This window comes from Falco naumanni, chromosome 2, assembly GCF_017639655.2.
Source record: "Falco naumanni isolate bFalNau1 chromosome 2, bFalNau1.pat, whole genome shotgun sequence".
Lineage (NCBI taxonomy): Eukaryota > Metazoa > Chordata > Aves > Falconiformes > Falconidae > Falco > Falco naumanni.
The window spans coordinates 114286805-114299065 of NC_054055.1; the positions used below are offsets into that span (position 1 = coordinate 114286805).

The window sequence follows — 12261 nt, forward strand, 5'->3', positions numbered from 1 at the left end:
AGAGAATCCCATTGCTAAAATGGAAAAAAGTGCCTCATTTTCACCACCAATCTGTGACTCCAGCACAGAAATATATCAATTACTGATTTGAGGAAAGACAGCACATACCTCATACCATGTTTAAACAAAACTCAGATCAGTATTTCCCCAACTCCATCTTTAAAAGTTTCAAATGTTTCAAGAGCTGTACTGATATTTAGAGAAAGATTTCAAAAAATTTAGTAAAATGGGTTGCTCTCCCCCACTGCCTTCAGATCAGGAACAACTTTTGCGGGGTATTTTGAGCGTTCTGCTGGCCTGCTTTGTGGTAAAGTCTGAGTACTGTTCGTTGAAGTCCAAGTATGGTATCAGCAGTAGCTGAGCTGGTGTTAGACTGCTTATGCCTACACTGTTGCATGGTTCATATTCATCATTGTTGCATCATAATTCTGATAGATAACCTCTGATAAGACAGGAGGCTTGACCACTGCTGTTTTCACACGTGATGGTGTGGACCAGAAATTCTTAGTCTGCAATATAAAGAAAAACATGTACCATTATATTATGTTGTAAAATTTTGTGGAACCATCATCTCTATAGAGTCCAAACAAAAAAAAAACAAGACCAGAAGAAACCTGGTAGGTAACATTAATTTTGCAAAAGAACTGTGAAGTTATTCCTCTAAGCTCTGTGACCAGAGGGGCAGGGCACAGAAGGTGAAACCTGACGTGACAGAAAGATACAACAACCACCTTCACGATGCCTGAACAGGACAGCCTTCAAATCTTTTTTTCTTAATATGATTGAAAGCAAATTTTCAAATGTTGGTATCTTCAGTAAAATAGATGCTAATGAACAATGTTAACTTCTCTAGGGGAAAAAAAAAAAAAAAACAAAACACAAAAAAAACCAAACAACCAACCAAAAAACACCCAGACAGGCCACAGGCAATCCAATTTAGGCACCTAAAATTACTGGAAGGTTTTCACTTTGATCTCTGTAACTCCCATTCCCATCAGCCAAATTGTCCCAAATGCCATGGAAGAGCATATCAAGAAATTAATCATTCTAACTTCAGATTGACTAGTTTGCAACAAGGCACACAGCCATTAATTTAACCATGAGTAGAAAACAAAATATGAAGAATTACTTTTTCAATGTGCATTAAATGAGGCAGAAGCCCTGGAGAAAAAGCAGCATATTATCACGCTGTTAAATATGTATCACAACACACTGAAATTAGAGAGGAAGTAAAAGTTGTGGTGGCAAATTTATTGCTGCTGCTTCCGAGCTTCCAAGTATTTGAACCACGACTTAAAAATCAAAAGTTTCATGGCTGTGTTTGTCCCTAACAGAGCATAAGGAAGTGCACCCTTTCCCCCTCATTGTTAAATGCGTGTCTGTTTTCATCCCATCTTTTTCATCAGGCAGGTTTCTGCCATCAAGGACAATAAATATTCTTAAGCAAAAGATCAGAATTAAAATTACTCTGTGAAGCAGAAATGTGAAAACATTAACTTTTAGGAGGTTTAAAATTCAGCTTAACCACTGGCATTGTAAGTGTAATTTATTGTATTCTTAAGGCAGGGAATGCACTATATCACTCTCCATCTAGTGCTTAAACAATTACTCAGGTACTCTTCATATACACAAAGGTAGGGCCATCCAAAGGACAGACACCCTCCCAGATCCACTGTTCCTCATACACCCCCACCACCACACACAGAGATAAATGGGAGTTTTGTCAAAGCACGCACATTGCAAGGAAATTACATGTTTAAGTGAAAAATACAGAAACAACTGCAAAGCGTGTGCACACACACAAACCCAACACTTACTGCCGATGGTGCTGCTGACCCACGTGCCAGTTTAGGTACCTGGAAAACTGGAAGTAAGAAATTAAAATGGTTTGCTGGGGCAAGGTGAACAGCTGTTACACCAAGAGTTCTCCTCTAGCTGTCCTCAGCTGTTGAAAGACTTTCTTCAAAATAGTACACTCATACATTAAGTCCTTTTTTTTTTTTTTTTTTTTTTTTGTGTGTCCTGCTTTTGACTGCACTATTGTTTTATTTTTCACTTCATTGCAGCTTTTGGTCACCCTGGTTGAATTGATTCAGTTAAGTGCATTTTTCCTCAGTTCTGCAGGGACACGTTGGGCCAAGGAGCCCATCTGTGCGCATTGTCCCTCTCCTCATCTGCCCCAGAGAAGCCCGTCACTGTGACAGGGACAAGCTCCCATCAAAGTGCTACAAGCACTAGTCCGTGCTGCCACCACCGATGACACCCGCCCTTCTGCTTTCTGTTTTCCTCACCCTGCCTCCCCTGCTCTTCTAGTGCACACCTCCCCTCCTTGTCCCCTCTCACCAACCCCTCTTTCATCCCATTTGTTCAGACCTGGTGGCTGAAATACACCTGCAATGTAACATGCCCAGTGCGGGGGGGGGGAATAACCTGGAAGACACCGAGCCCACAGAAGAAACCCAGACAAGCAGTAAGGCTAGAGCAGCACTGAGGCAAAGAAGAGGACTAAACCAGGCACTCTGATTCTCTGCAGGTTCCTTCCGTTTACAGTTCACCCACCTCTACGTTGCCTTCTCCCAGTGCTTCATCTCCCGCTCTCCTGAAAACACTCTCTCCTTCAGCCTGCTGTTCTCTCTTACTCCCGTTTTAAGCCTCCACTTGGGCTTCTACTCCCTTCATCCTCCATCACAGCCATCTTACCTGACTCCAAGAGTAGTAAACCATCATCTGAGTTGTCAGGATCAAATTATTCAGTATAAACCTGACCCAGTATCAATTAAATATATGCAGCCTGAGAAATGGTTAGTGTACCAGGAGAAAGTATGTATATTTGGCCTGTTCTTACGCTTGCTCAGGGGAAAACTTACAACTGCTGATGGAAACAGGACACTTGTTTGTGCCTAGTCATTAGACTAGTTTGTGGACTGTCATCCTTATGTATAGTTTTATGTCGTTAAATGCAGAACAATCAATTTCTAAAAACTCATTAACTACCTGACTCTCAGAAAGAATCCTTTTCATCCTGGATAACTCTCTGACATACATATAATATATTAATATCATAACAACTATGGCGCTTACAAAACTCCAGACTTGTTTGAAAGTTTCCACCCTTTATTTTACTAGGACTTTTTCAGAAGGACAATGTATCACATATAGATATTTTCCTCAATCCTTGCCTCCCACCCCACTCTCAACAATAAAGGACATGTCCTTGTACCTGCACATAGTCAGCAGTAGACTTGTAATACATTTCAGGCTCATCAAATGACTTACCTCTGCGTGTGAAAATCAAGCATAAAATCACACCACTGACAGCAGCAACACTTGCAGGGCCTGCTATCAGGAGGTAAGGAATCCTGGGAGAGGTATCTGAGAGACGAGAAAAGAAAGCTAGTTAGAGCTAGATGTCAGTACCCACTGACTGCACAATGTTACTGTCTACCTTAACCAGAGGAGAAAGCTAATCCTGTACCCACCCCACAGCTCAAACGAGCCGAGACACTCAGATGAGATGTCTGGATGCCAGCCAGCAATAGGAACCTACACCCCATCACTTGTGTGCACAAACACATTTCTGTTTTCAACTCATCTGCCTGCACGGCCTCCTTCAAATGAGCTCTCCAGCCATCCCAGTAAAATGCTGTTATCAATGACCGGTGTATGCTGACTTGTATCCTTCATGCCTCTGCTGACTCATTTCAGGGATACGAGCACTTGTTCAGCCATTCTTACAAAACCTACTGGAACAGACTTCCAACAGGTCCGGCACAGCCAGCTGAGAGGCTGAATTTTACCCTTTACTACCTTTGGCCCCGGGAAAGGTCACTTGAAAGTCACAGACAGACATTCGCCAAGGAATTTTTCTCCAGACCATCGCCACTGTGGGAAGCTGGACGAAATTCAGCTTCAGGGGTTCAAAGCTTCAAACCAAAAACTAGTGAGCTGTATTACAGTGGCTGCCGAAAGCAACTTTTCTGTCATCGATGATTAAAAAGATTACTGAAACATTGTACTGGGTTTGCATGACAAGGCTTTGGTAGTGGGGGGCTGCAGAGGTGCCTTCTGTGAGAAGATGCCAGAAGCTGCCCCCATGTCCGATGGAGCCAACGCCAGCTGGACCCAAAACAGACCCACCGCTGGGCAAGGCTGAGCCCATCAGCAACAGCAGCAGAGCCTCTGGGATGGCGTATTTAAGAAGGGGGGAAACACCTGCACAACAAAACTGCAGCCAGAGAGAGGAGTGGGAGCACATGAACGCCCCAGCCCCGCAGCCCCCCAGGCCGGGGCAGGAGGAGGCCGGGGGGCTCCAGGCGCCGCAGCAGAGACCCCCCGGCAGCCCCTGGAGAAGCCCCCGGCCGGGCGGGCCGTGCCCCCAGCCCGCGGAGCCCCCGGGGGAGCAGCTCCCCCCCGCAGCCCGGGCAGGACCCCCCCGGGGCAGGGGGTGCCCGCAGGGGGCTGTGACCCGCGGGCAGCGGCGCTGGGGCAGCTCCTGGCAGGGCCCGTGGCCCCGTGGGGAGAGGAGCCCGGGCTGGGGACCCCGCGGGGACCCCCCTGGGGCCGGCTGGGCCTGGGGGGCTGCGCCCTGGGAGGGCCCCGGGCTGGGGCAGTATTTCTGGCAGGACCCGTGGCCCCATGGGGGACCCGCACTGGAGCAGCCCGCGAAGGATTGCTACTGGTGGGAAGGACCCATGTTTGGAGGAGTTCATGAAGGACTGTGTCCCACGGGTAAGATCCCACGCTGGAGCAGAGGCAGAGCATGAGGAGGAAGGAGCAGCAGAGACAAAGTGTTACGAACTGACCGCAGCCCCACTCCCCGCACCGCTCCGGGGGAGGAGGGAGAGAAGTTGGGAGTGAAGCTGAGCACAGGAAGAAGGGAGGGGTGGGGGGAAAGTGCTTTTAGATTCATTCTTACTTCTCACTATCCTACCCTGATTTGATTGGCTAAAAATTAATTTCCCTGACTCAAGTCTGTTTTGCCCGTGACAGTAAGTGGTGAATAACCTCCCTGTCCTTATCTCAACCCGTGAGCTTTTTGTTGTATTCCTCTCCCCCTGTCTCGTTGAGGCAGTGGAGCGATGGAGCAGCTTGGTGGGCACCGGGTGGCAGCCAGCCGAGGCCAACCTATCAAAAGCAGAATGAGGAACTTTTGTGAAACAGAACAGGGACAGAAAGCAGCACGCACTGACAGTTTCTCCATACAATGCCCCGAAACATTTGGTTTCGACTGACTAATTCAAAATTATTAATTTCTCTACCAACATACACTAGGACTTTGGCTTGTAACCCCACTTAAACCAATCTGCTGAGCCCTGGAATTCAGTGGAACAGCTTCACAGCAGCGCACGAAGAAGCCCAAGAGCATGATGAAGAGCAATTGCAGAACAACGTTACATACGTGACAGGTCTAGGGAGAGGGTCTGGTTTGTAGCTGGGTGGGTAACCAGGCAGGTGACAGTGGGATGCGTGCTGTTGACCCAGGCTATGTAGCTCACTCTGGTCACTGTTCCGTTGGGGTGATGGACTTCTTCCTCGGTGCTGTGACTACTTGCAGAGACCCAGGAGATGTCAGCAGCTGGCTTTCCAGCAGATGCTCGACAGACCACTCCCCTGCTGTTGTCACAGGTCAGAGTCACTGTCGGAGGGACTAGAGAAGAAAAAAAGGCCACAAGCATTAGTTCTAGTTCAGTACCAAATCACCGATTGAGAAACTGACAATCAGGTCGTATTTAGCTTGCATGACTAATTCAAGAGTTTTAAAAATAATTTGCAATATTAGTACCAACGATCTTCACACAAAAAGATACATCAAAAAGCAGTCCCAGGTGAGTATCTCTAAAACTAGCTAGCTGCATCTAAAAGTGCTGCTTCCTCCTGTTTTCTGAAAGGTGACTGCAGCTGTAACAGGTGAAGGTGGGATGACAGAGGGGGTGGGTTAAATGGAGATTTGTAAGCAGGGCAGCGCGCATGCTGAAGAGAACACAGCTTGCTGCGGCTCCAGCTACAACATTTAGGAGATTGGGCAGGTAGGATCAGGACTTGGATAGTAAGGAAATAAAGGAGGAATTGGACAAAACTGTTCTGCCTAAAGTTGAACGACTCATGTTCTGCATTTGACGAAACAGGCAAAGGCTCAGACAATACCTAAGCCATTATCGGAAAGGCAAGGCCCTGCAGAGAAAAACAACAACAACAAAAAATAATCAAGTGATAAAAATTAATAATAGCAATTATAGAGTTCCAAAATTCATTTCCCATAATTATTAGTTATATTCAGATGGCTTAACTAACATGGCCAGAACACAAAATCTTCTCTCATGGCTTGTTTTTGGTTTTGGGTTTGGTTTTTTTTTTTTAATTTATGGAAACCTAGAGATAGTTTACCTGTCTATCTGAAAAGGATTATTTGATGTATTCATTATGTTTCCTAATATTCTTTTGTTCCTGACTATGTGGAAAAGAGACTAATTTCATTTTTTAGTGATGCAGTCTTATAGACGGCTTTCAATATTTCTGGAAGAGTAAAATATTTCCAGATAGTGTCCTGAAACTTTTGCTTCCTTCCTATTCAGCTCTTACCCAGGCAAAACACATGTTGACCTCATTGTGAATTTTGTTTTAGCATCCTCTTGCTCGGCTTGTAGGTGCAATGTTTATTTGGTACCTTCTATGTGCATTAACTTAACCAAGAGTGTATACTCCTGGTTGTGTGAACATTATGCCCAAAGAACTCGTTCAGAAACTATGCAGACTGTTGGAATTGTGCCTTTTAAAACATCCCATTTGCGAGTCAGGAGGAGTTAAATAAACCAAAACACAAAACCCCCAGATTATTTCTCCACAGAACAGCCAAGTCCTGTTGCACAACTCCTCATGCCTTTTGCCTTTCTCCACATAGCCAGAGTAAATCAGCTTACCTCTTTATTTTCAATTTCAGTATGGATCCAAAATGAATTTCGTTTCTTACCACCAAAGCAAATCATTTTTATCTATACAACATACACACCCAGAAAAAGGCAAGATGTCTATTACCTGTCACAGTTAGAGAAACGAAAAATAGAAAATTCCCTGCTCTGCTGACGACTTCACAGGTGTAGTTTCCCTCATCATCAAGGTTCACAGGGTAAATCCGAAGAGCAGGGTCACTGTCAGGTGAATATCTCCACATCATCCTCTCACTGCAGTTTAACTTCTTTGTCTTGTTGTGATCACTTCTATAGGCCAACAAGCAGCAAGTGCTGCATTTCATCTTCCATATCACCATTAGCAAAGGCTCCTTGGAGGTGTAAGGGCAACTCAACACAGCCTCGTGACCAACCTCCACATTCACCATGTTGTAAGCTACATAAGAAGAAAAAAGACATTAAAAATGATGCTACAGCCATTGTCAAAGCATAGGAACCTGGCTTCATCACACTTAAAAATTTCTGCTTCCTTACTGTACTGGCACCTTGGGGACACACCGCTCTGTGCAGACACATATAAGTAGCGTTACTGGAATAAATCTGGAAATGCAGTGGGGACGATGCCTTTCTGCTGGAGCACTGTGCAGTTATGCGATGTGTGCTGATGAGATGCAGGTCCTTCACCTTTTTTTAGGCAACAGATTTCTACCACTTTAATATAGGTTTTGAAAAACTAATGGGGGGCAGGGGAGGGGGGCGGGGAAGAGAGGAATATTCAACCTTAAGGGAAAGTAAACTACTTTTCACAAAAATTATTGAGTTATTGAATTAGGCACCTTGGTTAAAGTGTGAGTAAAACCAGGGATAGTGGTGAAACATACACCTGAGACAAGGTTAAAACCCGAGATCACTCAGTGCACTAGTTCTCAGGCATATTTGATAATGGGCATATATAGATCCGGTTTCTACGAGAAAATCATAGCTCTCCTGATATCGTCCCAGTTGAACAGGAGATGGGTCTTCAGACGATCTGTGTTGGATTTCTATCAGATATATCATCGCGTACCGCTCCGCAAGGTGCATGATTATTTTGCCAGCTGAGGTGACATCACTATTTGCATTCACATTGAACAATAAGCAAAATTTCCCCTGGTGAACTGTGAAGTCTCAGTGTACTGGTGAGCTGGGAATATAGAGTACTAAAGAGCGCTGTATGTAGTTTTAGATCTTTCTTGCTTACCTTGTCCTTCAACCAGATTGATTAGCAAGAAAAGGAGCGCACCCAGAACTGCCCATGTCTGAGCCATCTTTAGCAGAAGGAATCAGCAACTGCAGAAAGCAAAGGCAAAGAAAATGGCACGTAATCAAAAATTGTGAGAACCCCTTTAAGAAGAACACATAGTAAAACCTGTTTCCTTTGAAAAACCAAGTTCTAAACAGTACCACATGTCCGGTATCATTCTTGTACTGAAGAAAGTAAAGCAAAAAGGGTTTTGAAAATAAAACCCCCACTATTGTTTACAAACAAGTTTAAAAAATCCAGGTTCTCTGATACCATTTTACAGGCACCTCTAGCTGCTCCCTATTCACTCCCAGCTAGCTAGCACAGAGATAGCTACAGACCCCTTCCTGCTGCTTCACAGACTTACCTGCAGAAGATGAAAAAAGGTCTTGCAAGAGCAAACATGCACGCGTTACAACTCCTTCTGAAAAATCAAGGTAACAGCATGTACAGGAAACCTCATCAACTTCATCAACTGTTTGACAAAAAAATGATTCCTGACCCTTGCGTGCTTTTCATTTCTTGAAGGGTAACTCAATTCTGCAGTAGAACAAAAAGAGGCAAACATCCTATTGCAAGAGATCAAAACCACGTGAGTTTGTTGCCTGCTTTCCTAGACACAGTGAACCAGAGGCATCTAATAACTTACGCTGTTCCACAACCAGATGTACATTTTAACAAACCATATCTTAGAAACTGCTAGCTCCTTTTTGGCAAAAAGAGCAGCAGTTCATTGGTAAGATTAAGACAGCGCCGTCATCCAAACGCGTTGTTTTCTGGTTCACACAAAAAAGCAGAACTCTACGCTATCCTAAAGATTTCCAATCAAAATATATGTGGTTCTCAGTGGAGATTCCCAATGTGAACCCATTCAGCTGTTGTTTGAACATGGATTTGGCCAAAAACATCACTGATACCTTCCTATGATCAGGTATCATATACAAACGACCCCAATTTGGCATGGCAAACTTGCACTGCGCTGCACTGAACAATATACACACGTATTCCCACAGTCAAACTCCCAGACTCTTTGGCTCAGGTCTCAAGGAGAAGCACCCTGCTGCAGTAGGCACCTGTGCTGGTTTGTCACAGCAGAAATGTTCACAACCAACACACTGCTGTGCCCCAGCCAGCTGGGGAAAAAAAGCCCAGGTCTCAGAGCATCTGCTTGTTTCCACAGCACTGCAGTTTTCTGATGTTACTGTCTCAGAAATCAGTGGCCACACTTTTGTCTTGAGGGTCCCTGTAGCCTGCCCATAAAGCCATCTCATTGTCCATCACTCGCCTCCGCATTCCCTCAAATCATGCTCGTGGTAGACCTTTTGTCATTCTCTCCTTTGTGCCATCATTTGTATCTCTTTAAATCTTTTATGTTCTGAATCAGTCACCCACAGCGATGACTGGAAAATTGTGTTTTCATCCCATGGGAAATACTGAAACATTGTTTTCATTCCCAAGTCAAACCCTAATACGCAGCAGAGAAGCAAATATCTTTGTGCAATGATTGAATCAGAAATGTCATATGTTTTGCAACAGGACTACCCTTCTGGGCTATTTAGATCACACACTGTTCACACCCATATTTAAATACAAAAATGCTTCTCAGTATGCACTGGGAAGAGGAGGAAAGCAGCCAGGGTTCACTGCGCACGCAGGAACCTAAATCCTCATCTGGTATCAATTGCTGTAAAAGTAACAGGCTTCAATTACGCAGCCTTAAAAAAATCATTTTAAATGTCAAATACATGAAGTGAGGACACCTGGTGCACAGAAGAAATACCAGAGCACTGCTACGTTTGTGGCACAAAAAGAACAAATGCTGCCACATTTGTGAGCTGAGTGCAAAAAAAAATAATATTTTTTTAAACACAACGCGATGTGCCCGCACATTCAGACAACAGCCTGACGGTTTTCTTCACGGTTCTAACAAAACACTGATGCATCTAGATGAAAAGCTTTCATTGTAACCCATAAAAAGTTGTAGTACAACCACGCTGATCAGTACTCTGCTACTAACATGCAACAAGGAATATAACTTTTATATTAAAAAACTCCCAAATTCAAATTCTTGTTCACTTAAAATCTTTGCCACAAATGAAATATTTTCTTTTATGTTACTTGATGCAGTCAAAAGGTTTGGGGTATTTTTGCAATTTGGATAAAGTATGCATGCAAAAGCTGCTTTCAATCAAAAAGTGTGAAAAAATATTTTTTTTTTAAACCAAAAAATAAAAGATGCTTTTTGGCCAGAATTATGTACTTAATTTGACCCAATTTGCAAATAATTTTTCAGACGCTTTCAAAAGAAAAGTAAAAAAAACTTCCACAATGTTTATCAGCAAACTCAGTATTCACCATTTTTGATGGATCTATAAATATGCCTAAAGAGAATATTGTCATATTGGAACTTGTCCCAGAGAACAATCTTTATTTAAAAATGCATATAAGTCTCATATATATGGGGTTTATTTGCTCAAAAGAACAGGCATTAATGATTAAATGTGGAACCCTACAGAAAGAAGAGAGTATATGTTTAAATATTCATGTATGAAACACAGAATTTAGACTGCAAATTTCAAGGTTCACAATCCTTGAATGCTTGTGTAAGCGAGAAGTCAGTCTCAAAGTAAAACCCAAAAAGGAGAAACCAAGCAGAGCTGAATCAAATTGATCTAAAAGCTGCAAATGAATATTTGTAGATCGTCTTGTGTTATTTCCTTTGATGAAATTAAAATGCCTCACTAACTACATAAAAATAAATTAAAATTTTTACTCAGCCTTGATGGCGGTGGCTGGCACAAGATGCGCATCACTCTTACATCAGCCTCAGCTTTCCAGCGGGGGAACGGCACCGGTCACCCCCAGATCCATCCTGAGGAACGCTGAGGCTGGAGGAGCGTTACCCGGCTGCCGGGCTGGAGAGGAGCCCTCCGGCCAGGGGTGCCTGCGAGGTGCACAGCAGCAGGGCCACCGCGCTCCGGTCTTCTGATACTCACAGTTCTGGGGATGGGTAGGGAGATGTTAGCGCAGGCAGCTGGTCCAGCGTAGATGCCTGTCCTGGTGGCTGCTGGCGAGGTGGCTCCTGTGCCCAGAGATGTACCTGGAACCCCCCCCCTCCGTCCTCACGAGTACAGTTGCAAAGAAGTAAGAACTAGCTCAGTTTAGGACCATCCATCCAAGATAATCCCTGTTTTCAGCTGTACAGTTCATTAATTCCATTTTGTTGATTCTTCCGAGATCTTAACAGGCAGCTGATATGTCCCACAGACAGGCATAAGTCCCTACCCCCTCCGAAAGGGCTGAGTGAAAACAAACCAGCTGGTTGCACACTCCGGCGGCGGGGATGTGACACCAACTAGGGAAACAAACCGCTTTCTGACACAAAGAACAAACCACAACACAAAGCTGTCTGCTGCTACACATCAAACACGAGCTACGAGCCTTGAGCTACGCAAAGCACCGACTTAAAAATCAGATAAACGTAAGTAAAGTCCAACATAATGAAAATATACGTTGACACAATCCGGAGGAGGAAAAGGTGCAGACTATAAAGAACGAGGAGTCAGTCAGTGCGGCAGTCGTCACCACAACTTTTTAAAGAATAACCAATATGTCACAATAGCCATTGCCATGATTAACTCAGCAAAATATGGCTCTGCTTTGCAGCTGAAGCATTTTAAAGGGTAGAGAAGACCTTGCCTCAAAAGTCTGTCCTGTATAACAGACTCTTTGGGCAGGAGAGGGCTGGCAGGGACGGCAAGAAGAGGAGGCAGGCACACAGCTGTGTCACCTCTCCCACCGGAGGGCACGAGGAGAAGGTAACCAATACACGAAGCAAGGCTACGTTATTTAAAATCCAAACCCACACTTTTATGGGTTAGAGCCTTCATATCACCCACTACAAGGCATTTGATGTTTCCACCTCTTCACCCAGGCTTCTCTTCTCCAAGCCATACTCCCCATCCCTTGGCTCTGGGAGGGTGGCAGGGCTTCTGCAGGCACGAGTCCTTGCACCCCGCGTGGGGCTGGCTGTCGTCGCAGGGGGCCGGGAGCCCTTAACCAAACACTCACCAA

The 12261-nt window shown here is 44.5% G+C and overlaps 1 protein-coding gene across 1 annotated transcript; it reads right to left on the reverse strand.

The window, feature by feature from the left end:
* Nucleotides 1-250: 250 nt before the first annotated feature.
* On the reverse strand, nt 251-11667 carry LOC121083618 (cell surface glycoprotein CD200 receptor 1-B-like). Its single transcript, XM_040584182.1, is given in 8 exon segments — nt 251-394; nt 396-509; nt 1818-1864; nt 3277-3372; nt 5399-5647; nt 7033-7341; nt 8146-8234; nt 11184-11667. Coding segments are annotated over 7 exon segments (1026 nt in total). The 5' UTR covers nt 8213-8234; nt 11184-11667.
* Between the last annotated feature and the right edge of the window lie 594 nt (nt 11668-12261).